Here is an 18256-nt window from a genome sequence, read left to right on the forward strand (position 1 = left end):
AATGGCAGCAAATGAGTCAACCGCATTGACTTTCTGAAAGTCCCACTTGAACATTTGATGTTTACCTTCCTCATCCACAGCCAGAACAGTGGCTCCTCTGCTCAGAAGCGCCTGCACCACGGTGGCCAGGCCATTACGAGCGGCCAGATGGAGGGGCCTGCGGGAGAAAGCAAGCCAGTCCAAAACAAAAATCATTGATGACAAATATCCATACCGCAAAGGATTTGACGTGATTCCATTTCCTCACTCATAACAATGACAAACAATAGATTCTCACATTTGCAGAGCACTGTTGGTAGCATTTACAAGAGTGGGACTGTGGATCTCTCCAAGGATCAGCAGGGCGCACATCTCATGAGCCTGAAGGGACAAGCAAACAAGAAAGTGTCAAAAACCCTAGAGATTTTGACAAACCAGAGTTCTTTGACTGAAAGCATTTGACATGGCTTTTAAATTATCCTGCGGGCCTGATCAAACCTCCTTGGGGACCGGTTCCGGCCCGCGGGCCGTATGTTTGACACCACTGACTTAAAGGCACAAAAATATCCATGGCTGAAAAATGTTTTCCCCCCTGAGTGGTGGCAGGGGATGTTACCTGTACCATTAAGGTACAGATTACCCAGGTACCGGAAATCGGTAGGGCGCGCCTTGTAAAAACAAACAAAAAGAAATAAATATACCCACTGATACCCACTTTGGCATTAAGCCGGAGTCGTCTGCTGGGATGGACCAATAAGAATAACAAGACGGTGTGTGTACCTTGCTGCAGGCCAGGTGCAGGGCAGTGTTCCTATTCTCATCCAGCAGTGTGAGGTCAGCCTTCACTCGGTGAAGGAGGATGGCTAAACAACCGCAAAAAAAGACACGTTATGACAAAGTGAATTGAAGATAGAATCTCGAAACACAACTATGACACCAATCCAGTGGGTGTCGCTTGCACCGATGATCACCACAAATCAAATTGTAAGTAACTTTGGGCAAGGCATTTTTGGGACAATATTGTATGGCAACAACCATTTGTGTACAAACAGTATGTTAGTGGGGTAGTGATAGAGATTAGAGAATAAGAAGTTATCATATTTAAAAGTTTCATGCTGTTGTATGCTTAGTCAACACTTGTGACTCAATACGCAAGTGTAGCACGGGCAACCTGGGGTCAATCAGCAATTTAAACGGTCAGCTTCACAGGAGTCATTTACGACTTGGGGAAGTCCTTATCACAGGGGTAATTTAAGACTTTAAACTCCTTTTCACAGGAAGAGGTCATTAGCCAGGTAACAAACTTATCAGTTCACGGGAAACAATGTTTTATTGCTTACATCTGTTGGTGCTCAGAACGTCCAGAGGTGTGGTATTATAATCAAGAAAACTATGTTTTACTAATGTATCACTTTAATTTGCATATACTCTCAATAAATAGCTTGGCAGAGGGATGCAGAATTCAGAGGTATATCATGGGTGACTGCGTTTCCTGCCGGCAGTAGGGACAATCTTTCTGGTTCAGAGTCTCTCTCCACAGAGTCTGACTGTCATATCTCTGACAGGTAGCTTTAGTGATTAGAATTTCATCAGATGAGGGTTAGAATCGATTGAAAAATGTTGACTGAAAACCCTTTTTTATTCAAAATGAAAATGTGCAGGACAGGATCAAACAATTCATGTACTTCCCCACGCTGACATGTTTAACTCAGCTCAGACATATTTAAAATCCCTGACCGAAGTGGACTTACCCACTGTTCCGCTGTGTCCCTTATCAGCAGCCACCATAAGGGCAGAACGTCCGGAGCTGTCTACCGCATTGATCTCAGTTCCATGACGAAGAACCAGCTGGAGTCCGGCGACATCCTCGGCAAAAGCAGCGGCGTGCAGCGGGGTCCTGGAGGCGCACGCAGCAACATTTAGTTTGGGCCTTTCGTATACTTTGAGAATTTTTCTAAAGGCGATGGCCCGTGTCGTGCGTGGTCTCACCTTCCTTTGGCATCTCTGGTGTTTATCATGTGGACCCCGGCACATTCAAGAAGCCGTTCTGCAGCACCGCTGTGGCCATTCATCCTGTTGAGGAAGTTGCGTGTTGTAAAGCACTCACCCAAATTGACCTTTTTTTTTTTTGCTTCTGTAGCTACGGTATAAAGATCGATCCCTCACCCCGCCTAACCCAGACAAAAGGTGGTCGAAAATGTTATTCTCTTTTGCTGTTGAAAAATGACATCACAGTTGCTCAGGTAACAAACAGCCAATCAAGGCTCAGCTTCAGAAAACCAGTGAGGCGTGCCTGGTTGTGAGTGAGCAGGCAAATATGATGACAGAGAGTGGCAAAACGACACCCCCTTGAGATGGCTAAAAATGGTTGAATTTCGCTGCTTTGCTCCTTTTCCACAAATAAAATAATCCATTTGAATGTGCCATGTTTAGACTACAGGAGGTGCATAGAACATAGCACTGTAATGAACATTTTAGGGTTGACTTCCCCTTGCAGCACAATGTGTTTTCTTTTGATTTTGACCAAGATCAAATTGTTTTTTGATTATGCAAAAATGTAAGTAATTCCAAAGGCATCACTTACTGTTTCCTCGATTGGTTATAAATATCATAACCTATCACAGATTGTTTCTTCAAATATACTGATCATCTCAAATAACTGTCTTGATCACACAAATAAATACCTTAAAGACAACCGACAGCAATTTTTTGTTTCCTACGTGACATCAGAAAAACGTTTTATAGCATCTAAAATACCCAAAACACGCACGCTGATATTTTTAGTCAAATGAAAAACACCAAAAAAAATGACTTAAAGTGTCCAAAACTACTTGAAATTGAATCCGGAAGTGGCCAGTTTCAGACGGTCCCACCCCCATGTTTGTGGTGTCACGCCAAGACGTCTTGCCTTGCTCGAGAATGAAAACAATGGCTTCAGATTGGGAGAAGATGCTTTCTTGTTACTCATCCAGTTATGAATATGATTCAAATAGTTCTGAAGAGGAAAGCATAAATGTTTGCAATCGATTAAAGGAGTCCTCCCGTATCAATTCAAGCCGTCAAGGACAGCATGTAGTGTCCCAGAAAATGCACAAGATGGCGCCCAAGCGCCGTTGGAAATGGGCTGATTCGTCTGCTGGGAATTTATGTCAGCGAATATCAAATAGTTGTCTTGGTGCAACACACAACGATTCACCATCGCAGTATTTATGTGTTTTCCTTCTCATTTCGCCATCAACATGACGTTTTCAGACCAAACAAGGTGCCGCAAAATGCACTGTGTGTCGCTTTCTCGGTCAGGGGCGTTCCATCCGTGACGTCAGGAATCGTCACCAACTCGAAAACAAGACTTCCTGAATATTCAGCGCGAGTCTTAAAAGGTCAAATATAGCTATATGCGGTGAAGTCTTTGTAAAATACGCTCAGTAGAAGTCATTTGAAGTGATTTTACAAATTATGGACACTACTTGTCCGGAGGCCTCGGTTGTCCTTTAACATACATTGATTGTATTTTCTGATTCCTGCCACTATTCTTTTTTAAGGTCCTAAAACAAAGACAACTGAATACTCACAGAGCACAGTGCAGTGGAGTGAAAGGGTTCCCCTCTTCATGAATAAATGTTTTGAATTCAAGTAAAACCTCCAAACAGTCTTCATGCCCTGAAAATAAAGACAATAAAAGTGATGTAATGGTATACGATATTTAAATGCGGTGAAATGTCAAGTGACTTCAAGTCAAACCTTTGTACGAAGCCCAGTGGAGCGGTGTGTATTGTTTGTTGTCCAGCATTTTGTCTTGGAGCTCTGTTGCCGCTGTGGCGGCCTGCAACAAATTGGCCAAGATCTCAGTGTGGCCTCTGGAGGCGGCGTAGTGCAGCGGCGTCCGACCAAGGGAGTCCCGACACAGCACCGAAGCTTTGTGCTCCAGCAGGGTTGCCACACACAAATCGTGGCCCAGCAACGCCTAAAACAATCACAAAGGACCAAGTGGGTAGAGTGGCACATTGAAAGTCCGACAGGCATGTGGTTATGCCTTTTGGAGTTTGATCTTGACAAAAAAAACTATTGGGGGGAAAAAGCGTGCGTATGTATGTGTAATATGTTATGCACTGAGCTGTGCTGGGAAGGTTTTGTAGGATAGAAGGGTTTTAGGAAAATATTAAATTGCTATTTTTCTGGTGGATGTTGCTCTTTTGTTTCACAATTTCAAAGTCATTTTAGTTGTCAGCCACATTGGGAATCAGGAAGTAATCTGTAAACAACAACAAGCAAAAAAATAATAAAATACTACAAAGGATGATGCAAGATATAGTGGCTGCTTGATTTCTGCCTGTTCTTGATTTACAACAAAATAACGATGTGCAAATGTCGTTTTACGACTCTTGAGTTCTGACCTAATTTTCTAGTCGCGATTCAAACTTTGTATGAACATTTAAGATAAATGCAAAGATAAAACCAATAATCTTGAGGTCTTTGCTGAACTAATGCTTCACTGGGCGTGAATTGAATTCAAAACTTCAGAGTTAATATTTCAACACAAAATCTCATCAAAATTAAAGAACAGACAACTTTGATGCATTCAAGAGAAGCTTGTAAATGCCCAACTTTAATGTAGTCTTAAAGACATCCATCCGGTGAGAGTTTTTGGCTTACCCCTCTGTGCAATGCAGTGCTGCCCCTCTTATCCTTGGCATCTGGAACAGCCTCCTTTGCTAGTAGGAAGCGGACGCAGTCAGTGTGACCCCCGAGAACGGCGAGCATGAGAGGTGTCCTGCGGTGAAGCACAAATAATCAAATGGGATGACGTTTGATTGAGCACACAAAGCCTTTTGTTTCAAAGGACACACAGAAGCACTCACTGGCCAAATTTATCGGCAACGTTAATGAGATCGCCCTCCTCCCCACATTCGATCATCTTGTGCAGGCAATCGGAGTGACCGTGAGCAGCTGAAAATACCAATATTTCATTTTAACACGAGTACTGACAAGACCTTGATACAAGAAAATCACAAATGCATGAGGTAAGTATGGACTCACGGATATTTTTCTGGCTTTAACAAACACACCTACACGCAAAAACAATTTCAGAAATTTGTGTTCTTGAGTTGAGTGGGGGGAAAAAATGGAATCACTCAGTTCTAAAGAATGAATATGAATGAATAAAATGAATATAATAGATTTTTTTCACTCTACATCGGATAAGACGAAAAGAAACTAAACCTTAGTCAATAATAGATAGAGATCAATTCCTTGAAGTGCTGCATATTAGCATAAATAACAATTTCTCTATGTTTTTTTCTTTGGTGCCGCATCTACACTTTGGATATCCAACAATGACTATTTGGCTGACATTCTGGGACAATGAGATGATAACATCTGCTCCCAAAGCGAATCACAACTCTCAGTGAACTCTCCTACCTGCAACATGAATGGGGGTCCAAAGGAGGCGGTTGTCATTAAGGAGACACGATGCTCCCTGGGCTAAGAGCACCTCCACGCAATGGACGTAACCTTTCTGAGCAGCCAGGTAGAGCACAGAGCGACCAGCGGCATCTTGCATATCCACGTAGGCAGCCGTCTCAGTCAGAACACGCAGAGCCTGCCAGTGTCCCCTGTCAGCCTGCACGGAAGGAAAGTTCTTTAGATTCTTTCGCCCAGGCACCAGGAGCCAAATACTAATAATAAAATATACTCACCGCGAGATGCAGGGGGCTGACCGGAATACTGCTCTCTATGTCGCCGAGTGCATTGAAGGACATCTCCAGAAGCTAAAAAAAAACACATTCAAACTTGCGTGAACGCATTTTATGTTGAGCAGTGGGCAACGTTGACCACCTCCTCTCATCATGTACATGCTGGAGGACCATCAAACTCAAATTCAATAGTACACAAATGCCAGTTGATGAGTCTTCAAATAACTGAAGAACTAAGCTCTCCTTCTAATGAGAGTTTCAGACGACACTGTAGTGTGAAACCTTTCTACTCAAAAGCTTGGTCCAATTCAATGTAGTCGAGGTTTGACGAAATACAGTCAAACCTCGGTTTTCAAACGTCTCGGTTCTCATCCCATTCATTTTTCAACCAAAAATGTCATGTTTTTATGCCGCGGTATACAACCGAAATTTGGTTCTCAACCAAACTGAGTGCATCACTCGACTACCCTCCGCTTCCTTATACGTCACTTCCTTATATGTCACGTCTTCCTCATTGTGACCGACGCATTAATATTGTTGTTTTATTTTTGCGAAAATGCAGACATATTTGCTTAAGATCTCCTGAATAGTATGATTCTAAAGCAAGCAGAGATGGTTTGAAAAGTTAGTGTGCCCTGTGTTTGCCCAAAGACAGCTGGGATAGGTGCCAACACGCCCCGCGGCAGAAAGAAAATTGGTGAAAATAAAAGTTTGTTTTTATAGAATTTTACACATGACCTGCCCTATCATTAAATTTTTATCCGGTTTACGCGATGGAATAAAGTTGTTTTCTAGACTTTGAACGGATTAAGATTTTTTACATTGATTTTAATAGAAAGTGCAGTTTCAGTTTTCAAACAGGTTTCCGAAACGGATTATGGTCGAAAACCGAGGTATCACTGTAATTCATCTTTTTAAAAAACCCCCAGTGCATTTACCAGTTCCAGGTTCTGTGTGTTTCCATGATAAGCTGCATAGTGGACAGCGCTGTAACCCTTAGCGTTGACCATCGATGGATCAGCACCATTATCCAGAAGATGCTCCAAGCAACTGTTTGTAAATCGGAAAGACAGGTTCATGTTTAGTAATGGGGTCACCGTCAAAAGGCAAATGTAGTGTGGAAAAGAAGTAACAAGTACAAACTCACAAGTATGACTCCTTCACCTCTTCTTCATCATGCTGATGATTTCCGTAAAAATGTCCATCAACCCTGAAAATAGAAAATAAAATCATCAAGGAATTAAAGTCGATTGTTGTGTCCATAATTTGTAAAATCACTTCTACTGAGCGTATTTGACAAAGATCCCACCGCATATAGCTATATTTGACGTTTTAAGACTCGCGCTGAATATTCAGGAAGTCTTGTTTTTGAGTTGGTGACGAGTCCTCACGTCACGGAAGGAACGCCCCTGACCGAGAAAGCGGCACACAATGCATTTTGGGTACTTTGTTTGGTCTGAAAACTTCGTGTTGATGGCCAAATTAGAAGGAAAACACATAAATAACGCGATGATGAATCCTTGCGTCCTGCACCAAAAGTACTATTAGATACTAATTGACACAAATTCCCTGCAGACAAATCAACCCATTTCCAACGGAGCTTTGGCGCCATTTTCTGCATTTTCTGGGATGCTACACATCATTCAAAATGACCCGGAAGAACTTCTTTAATCGATTGCAAACATGTATGCTTTCCTCTTCAGAACTATTTGAATCATATTCATAACTGGATGAGTAACAAGAAAGCATCTTCTCCCAATCTGAAGCAATCTTGGCGTGACGTCACGAACTGGGGGCGGGACTTTCTGAAACTGCCCAATTTGCAGCTCAATTTTTTGCAGATTTTGGACACTTGAAATCATTTTTATTGGTGTTTTGCATTTGACTAAAAATATCATCCTGCGTGCTTTGGGTATTTTAGATGCTATAAAACGTTTTTCTGATGTCAGTTAGGAAACAAGGCGAAATAAGAAGGAAAACACATTAATAACATGATGGTGAATCGTTGTGTGTTTCACCAAGACAACTATTTGATATTCGCTGACACAAATTCCCAGCAGACAAATCAGCCCATTTCCAACGCGCCTTGGGCGCCATCTTCTGCATTTTCTGGGACACTACATTGGATTCCAGACAGCTCGAATTGATACGCAAGTACTTCTTTAATCGATTGCAAACATTTATGCTTTCCTCTTCAGAACTATTTGAATCATATTCAGAACTGGATGAGTAACAAGAAAGCATCTTCTCCGAATCTGAAGCCATTGTTTTGGTTCTCGAGCAAGGCAAGACGTCTTGGCGTGACGCCACGAACAAGGGGGCGGGACCTTCTGAAACTGGCCATTTCCAGTTTCATTTTGAAGTCATTTTGGGACACTTTAACTCAATTTTATTGGTGTTTTGCATTTGACAAAAAAAAAACAATCAGCCTGCTTGTTTTGGGTATTTTAGATGCTATAAAACGTTTTTTTCTGAAAATGGTGTTGGTTGTCCTTTAAGCGAGGCATTTACAAAGTATTTGTTAAAGTTGTCATTGAAATCACGAGCATGGTAATTGAGTGTGGCTTCTTTTACTGCATGACAACATTCTTTTGTCACTGTGCAAACTAGTTGTTTGCATGCCACTCGCAATTTTGAAACACAGTACTTCACAGGATCCATCTTTTCGAATAGAAGAAAGCTAATCGCAAATCCAGCCAAGGGAAGCTGAGTAGGTGTGGTGAAAGTGACAATTGGCCATTATTTCCATGTCGTAGAACTACAATGTAACCAAATCTCTTTGATACAACCGTCACACTTTTAACATTCCAGGAGTGTCAAAATTCACGACGATGTCGCAATTGATTGATGCTGGTGATTGTTGTTGTTTCTTACCTGCTGAAGGCTTGCGAGGCTGCAGAGTAGTGCAGTGGGGTGCAGCCTGTTTGATCAGGCTCGTTGATCTCAGCACCAGCGCTCACCAGAGTCACAGTGCACTGATACCTCCCATTAGCGGCCGCATAGTGTAACGGTGTCCTTGTAGCAAGAAAGCAAAACACGTGTCATGTATTCCTCTTAGGCAGGTACGGGAAAAACAGTTTTGCATTGGCATTTTTGTCCACATTCATTGAAGTCCAGTGGAAACGCTCACCTTCCCATGAGGTCCCTCCTGTTCAAGTCCGTGCCGCTACTTAAGAGCAAGTTCAGACATTCAACATTTCTGGAAAGACACACAACAACGGCTATTAAATACATATGCTCTCACAAAGGGGGAAACAAAACAAGAACAACAGAAATGGTCCCATGTGAAGCATCATCACTGGAATTGACATTCGTGTAACAGCACTAGCTGAATGCTAACGTAATAGAAAACACAAAAGACAGTCAAGAAGGACATAAATTCTACACCACCAAACAACTGTTATAGTTACACAGCATTGAAAATAGAACATAGCAGTATCAAGAGCCAGAGATTCTCAGCTCAGTAGAAAGAGAATTACTTGTTGACATCATTGATCAGATTTGCTTGCATATATGGACTTACTAATTGATAAGAATAAGTAGAAATGAAATAACATGGGATGTTTTTAGGATGTGTATAGAACTAGTTCTAACAAAGGTGCACTCTTGCATTTGTAGATGTGTCATATTCAATATGCGGCTTACAATGGAAACATTTTTTCAGTGGGAGTAGCTTAACAGTATACGCTGATCAATGTATTATTGCAGTGGAGCTTGCATGAATAGTGTGTTGGCCTTTAGAAGTCAGACATCGATAGGGTTTTATTAGTCAATGAACATTCCTTTGGGTGAGGAAGGTTGTAAAGCCCTAGCGCAGGTCATAAAAGATTGCCATCTGTTTCGCGACAGGATGTGCTTGTTGTCAGGAGCACAGATCAAAGAAGACAAACTATTTGCACTTCATGCATACAGAAAGTGAGACAGTCACCTTGGGCCACGTTCACAAAGGCAACAAGATAAAAAGGACGACTAAAAGATCTGCAGTCTTTTCCAGGAAATCAACTTTCTGTTTGACTCCACCTTTTAAATCATTCATTCTTAGGTTTTGCTAAATCTCGCTGAGCAACTAAGATTATAATTGTTAAACTTTGTCCAGGGGCCAAAGTCTTTATTGGACCAAGTGGACACACGTTGACCCTTCTGATTAAACTAAACGTTTATCCCCACAATGAGGCGACAACAAGTTCTTACCCTCCAGAGGCAGCAGCGTGTAGACAGGTCCTACCAAAGTTGTCAGGGGTGTTAATGTCAAACCCCGCCGACAGCACGTGCTCCTTACTCATGGAAGAGACGATGCTGTACAGCTGACCTGTGGGGAGGCCAGTCACATTCATTCAAATACGCAGCCAAACAGTGCTTGAAGTTTCTTTTTTTCTTCTTCATCACAAACCTGAGGAGAGTAACTTGCGACAACAGTCTGAAAACCCGTAAAGCACAGCTAAGTGCAAGGCGAACATTCCATGGATCCCACGTCTGGAAAAACACAGAAAAACTGCCGTAACAACATACCGATGCTGTCCCCCCCAAAACAAAAAACAAAAAAACATTAACACGAAACGCCAGACACAGTGCAGAATTGGGGGATTTGGGGGGACTGTGTTTATCGTACACGCTGCCTTCATTTACTTTTGGTTTTGCGCTCATCTCAGAAATTGGAATGCTTATCAAAGACCGTGACAACATGGCAACCTTAATAGATGCTATATCTGTTGTCATCGGAAAATACAACATTTCAGAAGCAGAAGTAGTTGTGGGCCAGTAACCGGTTTGACGATTTACGGTGGTTTTAACCACAAATACTGATTGATGGTCACCTGTCGTAAAATCCTTCTTTCTTTTCTGAAAGGAAGTGTAAGCAGCAGACAGCATGATTGTAGAGTTGAGTAAACTTGCGTTCCCTTTGAAGTTAATTGCCACCAATGTATTCTTAGACCTTATCTGCAAGTAGCTACCGTACTACAAAGAAGGGGGTTCGCCGAAGGGATAGGATGAAAGAGACACGCAACCCCGCTCCCACCACCACAAAAACTACAAGAGTAGAGCATGGACGGCTATGTAACAGCACAGCAGTCATAGGACACACTGACTGCTAATAAGATTTAAAACAGAGGAATGATACCATTTGTTTTTAATTCACATGATAGACATTTCTTAACATACATTGTAATTGATTGTATTCAATGAACAAAAATGCTGTTCTTATTTGCCGAAATATTTGCAAAAAGGCCATTTTGGATCTGTGAGTGTAATACACTAATAGGGCCATTTTTTATCATCATGTCAGAATCTAAAATCCACCCGCGTCTGATCAGAAGCTGTTGTAATGACTTTGTATACACAGTACATCCATTAAACATATGAAGTATCAGATAATGGATGAATTAAAATATGAAGTATCAACGTGCATCCTTATTTTTGGTGAAATGCTAAGCACCAACAATAAACCCGTCCATCCATTCATAATCCTTTTCAAGGCAAATCATCCCTCTTCACTGTGTCCGAAATCAAAACGTAACAAGATGAAGATTTTTTTGGGAACATTGCTAAAGGGGTTGGATTTAAAAAAAAAACTAAATATTTCTTTGTCGTGGTACGGCCCACATATCAAAATACAAACATCCGGATGTGGCATCCCAACCTCAATTTTCCCAGGGCTGCATGAATCTATGAAATATTGCAAATTTTGCTCTGTGTGTTATGTTATGTTGTCACTGGTGGCTACCTGGCCGTGTCTGCTCCGTTGGTCATTAGAGTGCTGATCAGCAATTCGTGGCCAAACTTAGCAGCGACATGGAGAGGAGTATTGCCATATCTATCCACACAATCGATTTCGCCACCTGATGGGATACAATGAGTTGTGTAAATATACTCATGAAGAATCCATGACACAAGTGAAGAATAAGGATGCGACGCTGTGTGTGAAAATAGCCTTCTTTCTGAAACAAAAAAAGGAATAGCGCTCACCGTTCTGGATGAGGATCTGAGAGCGCGTGAAACGTCCATGAATGGCTGCCATGTGCAGGGGACTCTTCCCTTCTTTGCTCTGTTGCAAAGAAAGAACAGTGGCAAATTAAGTTCCGACACCAGAACCCAATCTCAGTTTATGAGCAACGCAATCTATGATAGAGAATAGACGGAACAGAAGTTATCATATTTAAAACTTTCATGCTTTTGTATGCTTAGTTGGCTGAACACAAGGCCCACAATAAAAGCACAGAAAAAATTTGGGGTCAATCTGAGGTGAACAGACACAGCCTGTCAAACTGTCAGCGTCAGTTAGGCGATCTGGCCTTGGGCGGAATTTAGGATTTGGGAACTCCTTCACGGGAAGAGCTCATTAGCCAGCTTACAAATCTATCAGTTCATGGAAAGACAACCAATTAAAATGTCGATGTTCTGTTGGCTTATGGATGTTGGTGCTTGTAACATGGGATGTCCAGGGGCGTGGTATTCAAATCAAGAAGACTATGTTTTACTAATGTATCACTTCAATTTGAATATACTCTCAATAAATAGCTTGGCAGAAGGCTGCAGAGTTTGGGTGTCGGTCACGAATGGCTACGTCCCCTGCTGGCAGTAAAAGACAATCTTTCTGTGTTCGAGCCTTTGTTCACAGAGTCCGAATAAACATCTCTAACAGGTAACAATCACTTGGCTCAATTCTTGTTCCCCTATTCGTTATTAAAATGCTAGCGTGTCATTGGTGTTAAAGTCCTGTCATAAGATGTTCTGATTTACAGAGGAAGACTTAAAACATTTGTAACATAGAAACATTTGGAAGTAAATGGCTGTTTCTGGGAAAGTAGCCGACCCATTAAAGTCAAAGTCATCTTTATTTATTAAATGTAGCATTAAACAACTAAATAACGCTTATGCCATTGGCTCATTTTGGAAATTGCTGCTTGAGTCATCCTTTCTGAATTCTGCGGATTTGTCTCACGGAGTCTCTCCACCTACAAATAGGCAACTGGCACAGACGAATGTGGTTAAAAACTGGCCAGATCAAAGTTGGGTTCTCACAACGACGAGTCCTTCAAATGCATTTATAAATAAATACTGACTTGCTGGTTGACATCTGCCCCGTTGTTGACCAACAACTCCAGACAGAGGGCACCGTTAGTGGAGACAGCAGCCAGGTGCAGTGGTGTGTATCCACATCTGTTGGGCTGGTTGACGTTGGCCCCGTGGTTGACCAACTCGGTGGCCACCGCCTCCTGCCCCATATAGCACGCCATGTGGAGCGCCGTGTTCCCGAATGTGTTGGGCTCGTCAATCTTGACAAGGGAGGCAAATATCCACAACGTGACCATTTGGGTTTTATCAAATACAGTGATGCCTCAGCTCACAAACACAATTGGTTCCCAGAAAGTGTGTGTGAGGCGAAAAGTGCAAAGAAACCATTAAAATGAGAATAATCCCTTCCCAAGTCCCCATAAAATAATAATAATTTCCTACTAAATAAGCCTTAAAACGACACAAAATATACACCTTATTTTACGTGCTATTGTATTGTAATTGAAGAAATAAACTGTACTGCATAATAAAGTGGTTTTATTTATATTTCTGATGGTAGTTGATGGCTTGATGGAATGGAGTGGCGGGAGGAGGGAAGGAGTTTCTGTTTGGAAGGAGAGTCACCTTTCATACACACTCACACTGTACCCTGCTAGCTGCTTTTCATTAATCCAAATCAACAGACGTTTTTCAACCTCTTCTATTGCCTGAGACGTTTGCTTAGACAACACAGAAACACCCTTAGCCACACACGTATCCTTAATAGCTTCCTTGTTCTTAAGGATGGTATCAATGGTAGACTTAGCGTACTGGTATTGGGAAGCTAAGTCACACTCCTCTTCTTCATCTCCTTCTTGTGCTCGACCGTAATTTTCTTTAGTGTCTTCTTCGGCTTAACACTAGCCTGTGGTGGGGTCTTTTTCTGTCCCATAATAGCAAAAGTACACTCGATAACAAACCATGTTCGGACTCAAAGAAAGGGGGTGACGAAAACTTGTCCGCCAGCCACACTGGCGCTGTTCGACAGTGTGGTTTGGTTCGTCTGCCGAGACTACATAATGGCGAATTTGATGTTCGTGAGCTGAAGCGTTTGTCAGCGGAGGTATCACTGTACTTCAATTGAAACATAAAGACCACGTAGCTCCAAAAACCCGAGTGTCAGTTCTCTTACCTCTGCTCCCATCCTCAGCAGGTATTTTACAATTTCAATGTGGCCACTCGCCGCGGCAGCGTGGAGAGGCGTGTAGCCCTGCTTATCCTTGCTGCTCTTGTCTGCGCCACGCGACACCAGCAGCTTCACCACTTCCACATGCCCTGCACCACATGACACGAACATCAAGAGCACCACTCGATACATAAAAGCCCCATAATAACCATCAAACATCGGAAATGATGCTTTTCAAAAATAATCCTAGTCCATTTGTGATTTGCCCCCTCAATTGGCTCAGGAAAAAAAATGCTAATTACTCACAATCGCAAACCCTGCTATGCGGTCAACTGAGTTCAACTGAGCCCATTGTGGCGTGAAACAGAATGGAAGCTAATTGTTATGCCCATTGAATCTTGTGATTTAGTCATGTTGCAGTAAAAAAAAGATAAAGAATGAGCAACAGCATTAAAGTTATCTAAGGTCACATTTAAAGGACAACCGACCGCACTTTTTTGTTTCCTAACTGACATCACAAAAACGTTTTATAGCATCTAAAATAACCAAAACACGCAGGCTGATATTTTTAGTCAAATGCAAAACACCAATAAAAATGACTTCAAGTGTCCAAAAACGACTTCAAATTGAACCCGGAAGTGGCCAGGTTCTGAAGAGGAAAGCATAAATGTTTGCAATCGATTAAAGAAGTTCTTCCGGGTCATTTTGAGGCGTCAGGAATGATGTGTGGCGTCCCAGAAAATGCAGAAGATGGCGCCAAAGCTCCGTTGGAAATGGGTTGATTTGTCTGCTGGTAATTTGTGTTAGCGAATATCAAATAGTTGTCTTGGTGCAACACACAACGATTCACCATTGCGTTATTTATGTGTTTTCCTTCTAATTTCGCCAGTTTTCAGACCAAACAAAGTACCTCAAAATGCATTGTGTGTCCTTTCTCGGTCAGGGGCGTTCCTTCAGTGACGTGACGACTCGTCACCAACTCAAAAACAAGACTTCCGGAATATTCAGCGCGAGTCTTAAAAGGTAAAATATGATGTGGAATCTTTGTCAAATACGCTCAGTGGAAGTCATTTGAAGCCATTTTACAAATTATGGACACAACTTGTCTGGGGCGTCGGTTGTCCTTTAAGCTAGCTTCTTCTATGTCATTTACTGCTGCTGTTACTTTTCCTTTTATTTTCTGGAAGTCCGTATGCTGTGCTAGCAAAATGACGGTGACGGATCAGTCTTACTACTACACCAAAGATGCTAAAGTTTGGTTAGTTACCCAAGTAAGCAGCAGAGTGGATGGGCTGTCGCTCCTTCTTATCGATGGCACTCAGATTGGCTCCCTTATTCAACAGCAGCTTCACCATCTAGCAGAAATTCCATCTGTATTTGTGGTTTTGAGGAGCATTTTTCTCGGGTACAGCTCTGTGAAAGTGTGCCTCACTCACCTCCTGGAATCCACTTTGAGCGGCATGGTGCAGTGCAGTCCTGCCCGTGCGATCCGCCATGTTCAGGTTGCTCAGCTGGCTTAACAAGGCCTCGGCGCAACGCGTGGCTCGGTTGGCGGCCGCCACGTGCAGCGCCGTTTGCCAGAACTTGTCTCGAGCGTTGGCATCCGCACCGCGCCTCAGCAGCAGGCCCACTGCCCTCTGTGGACACAAAAGAGCACTTTGTTACGTTTCCACTCAGGATTATCTCCTTGAGTGGAGACTTTTTGTTGTCCTTCTAATTTTCCCTGTCCTGAACATGCAAGTGTTCTTGCCGCTATTATCATGCGAGTAATGCAAGTCAGCTAACTTCATTCTAAGATTGACATGGAAACTTTGCACATGGGGAAAACATAGATTGCAATCATTCTTGGGGTCATTTGAAAGCCATGAAAAGAGGTGAAGACAAAAATGGCAGTCACATATAAAAATTAAACAACAACAAAATTAAACAACAACAACAACAACAACAGCATAGGCATATGCTTTGTGGAAACAATTCAAAGTGCTTTAGTTTACCTTAGTTGACCTTTTACTACAACTTCAAAAAACTACCCGTGTCACGCTTCGGTCATCGGTGAGCTAAAATAGGCACAACCATTGGTTGTCTCTGTAAAATTAACTGAGGAATCACGGTGCGATGCGTTGGGGGTGCGCTCAAAGAAAATTCAAAATTTTGTGACAGTTTAAACTTGACCTACGGGAAAGTTTTAGCAATGTGAAATGTTCTTTTGGTGACAGTGCTAACCAAAGTGCGACTTCTAGCTGATGAATGGGACCAAAAAATAAGTTCACTGGTAGAATTAATGATGGGTGCTCTGCATTTTGGGGGTTCATGACGCTGTGATTGTAGCAGAAATATGATAAGACAAAGTAAGAAATTATCTACTTTCTCGCTGCAATGACTGGTGTGATTTAAGTAGCAGTGCAGAGAACAGCATCGTCAAGTAACTTAACTTATCATGAAGTAACTTTTGAATGCAGACTCTTTAACTTCACGCAAGCTCTTGATTGGATTCGTACTAACTAACCCTTGCTATCATCATCATCAGAATTATATATTTGATCTGATTTGATTTTATGTAAAACAGGACTTATATGGTATCATTACAAATATTATTTTGGTTGAAGAGCTTCTCCATTTCATGTGCTAACTTGACCAAAGTGAAACAAAATGTTACTTTTGACCAACTGGTTTACATCATGAGCTTATTATAAGTATTGTAAATACTTATAACACATTACATCAGCAGAAAAATTAACAGGTATCACATGATGAAGATTGCAGGTTGCTATTATACGTCGTGATGTTTAAAAAAAAAAAGAAAAAAGAAGCATGTTGCTTACTTCGTTCCTGGAAGCAGCTGCCCTGTGCAAGGGGGTGAGCCATACATGGTCTTTAGCGTTCACATTGGCACCTGAGGGTCATAAGGTAGCAATTACAGTGAGACCGAGTAGGATTTGACGATTTGGGTTTCAAAAGAAGATAAAACAGTATCGTTTATGTTGTGAGGGGTAATTGTCAAGTGTCACGGCGCGAGTTGCTGACTGTTATTTCTTAGCAAAATTCACACAGGGTTGACTGAGCTGAGATGTATTGAAAGCATGTAAGAGGGGGAAACGATGACAACAAAAAGTATTTGGTCAGTCTTGGTCACTTGTGGGTGGGTAGGTTTGGAACACATCATGGTGGCTATTCAGTGTCGTCAAAGAAGTAAACGAAAGCAGGAGTCTAACCTGATTCAATGAGGAGGTCCATGATATGAACATCACCCATGCAAGCAGCAGCATGAAGAGGCGTACGGCGTTCATGGTCCTGATTCATTAGAACAAGAATGAAAATCACGTTCCATGGCCGAACTACAACACAATCACCTACCAGTGCATTGACATCCTCCTTTTTGTGCAATAATAGTTTTACTTCGTCAGCATTACGGTTGAAGATGGCCTGGACCAGAGGTGGCTGAAACACACAAATCCAGCACAGTCACAATTATGGGCTTGGAGGTGGGTACGCAATGATTGGCTATTTGCATTGTATTACATTTAAGCTTACAATTGTTCATCTTTTTTTCTAGACTATAATATTGAGACGCAAGTGAAGTTGCACCCCAATTTCACTGTGAAGGTTTCATTTTCCATTCTAAGCATACGCTAAGGTTGCAGAAAACCGCATTCCATTCAACTCAGATGAATCGACCCGTGGTGTATTTTTTCCCTTTGTTTTCTACTGCCCGACATCAGCCATAAAATGTTAAGCGACCTTTGACGAGATACTGCAGCGAAGGCAAATAGACGACATCCCAGCAAATATATAGATCCTTCGCGGAGGCCTAGACTCCATTGGGCCCGAATGTCTCTCTTGCTGGTATCGTCGAAAGGATTTGGTTAGCCGCGAGCTAAAGCGCAGATCTAGAATCATTGCGGGAACTCATATGCCGCCAAAATAGATCATTAAAACGACTACGACGCTGCCATTAACCCAATGAATTTGCGGGATGCGTATAAAGTGAGGATTTTCAAAACAAGTCGATGTTTCGAGCGTGCGCCGTGATGCGCAGAGGAGCTTGCCAGCAAATAGACGGCGCCCCCGGTCGGCGTACCTGGTCTGCAATGTTGAGTACTCCCATCTCCCGAACTCAGCCGGGATGGAGCTCCTTCATGGGACTGAAACTTCGAGGTATCGTGCGGCGCGCTGCTCTTTCCACCCTTTAAATGACACCCATCGCCGACGGAGAAGACGAATGCGACTCCCTTTCGATCTGACGCTGTTGTTGTCTGCATCTGATGTCGGCTTGGACGATGCTGCTAGCCGCTGCTGAGCTTCGCGCTGGTCCGCCTACAGGCTCGGCGGGCGCTTGACGCCTGCTGGGCGCGTGGCGACCTCGTGTGGCCAAAACATGTACAACACTTTAGCATTCGCAGCGGTA

At 42.5% G+C, this 18256-nt stretch overlaps 1 protein-coding gene across 1 annotated transcript in view; it reads right to left on the reverse strand.

The window, feature by feature from the left end:
• Positions 1–18134, reverse strand: part of LOC148904151 (serine/threonine-protein phosphatase 6 regulatory ankyrin repeat subunit C-like) — a 30258-nt gene extending 12124 nt beyond the window's left edge. Inside the window, exons 1-27 of the mRNA XM_089014801.1 lie at positions 17930–18134; positions 17206–17289; positions 17064–17142; positions 16674–16744; positions 15288–15488; positions 15119–15206; positions 13858–14000; positions 12734–12946; positions 11637–11715; positions 11395–11509; positions 10063–10145; positions 9864–9981; positions 8803–8871; positions 8547–8687; positions 6820–6882; positions 6611–6722; positions 5676–5747; positions 5398–5599; positions 4839–4926; positions 4633–4750; positions 3721–3943; positions 3552–3639; positions 1969–2052; positions 1731–1876; positions 760–842; positions 278–360; positions 66–157 (exon numbers count right to left, since the gene is read on the reverse strand). Coding sequence (XP_088870927.1) covers positions 66–157; positions 278–360; positions 760–842; positions 1731–1876; positions 1969–2052; positions 3552–3639; positions 3721–3943; positions 4633–4750; positions 4839–4926; positions 5398–5599; positions 5676–5747; positions 6611–6722; positions 6820–6882; positions 8547–8687; positions 8803–8871; positions 9864–9981; positions 10063–10145; positions 11395–11509; positions 11637–11715; positions 12734–12946; positions 13858–14000; positions 15119–15206; positions 15288–15488; positions 16674–16744; positions 17064–17142; positions 17206–17289; positions 17930–17956 — 2965 coding nt within the window. The 5' untranslated portion in view covers positions 17957–18134. The remainder of the gene's footprint in view (positions 1–65; positions 158–277; positions 361–759; positions 843–1730; positions 1877–1968; positions 2053–3551; positions 3640–3720; positions 3944–4632; positions 4751–4838; positions 4927–5397; positions 5600–5675; positions 5748–6610; positions 6723–6819; positions 6883–8546; positions 8688–8802; positions 8872–9863; positions 9982–10062; positions 10146–11394; positions 11510–11636; positions 11716–12733; positions 12947–13857; positions 14001–15118; positions 15207–15287; positions 15489–16673; positions 16745–17063; positions 17143–17205; positions 17290–17929) is intronic.
• Between the last annotated feature and the right edge of the window lie 122 nt (positions 18135–18256).

This window comes from Hippocampus bargibanti, linkage group LG01 (genome assembly GCF_051943395.1).
Source record: "Hippocampus bargibanti isolate YZ-2025 linkage group LG01, ASM5194339v1, whole genome shotgun sequence".
Taxonomy (NCBI): Eukaryota; Metazoa; Chordata; class Actinopteri; order Syngnathiformes; family Syngnathidae; genus Hippocampus; species Hippocampus bargibanti.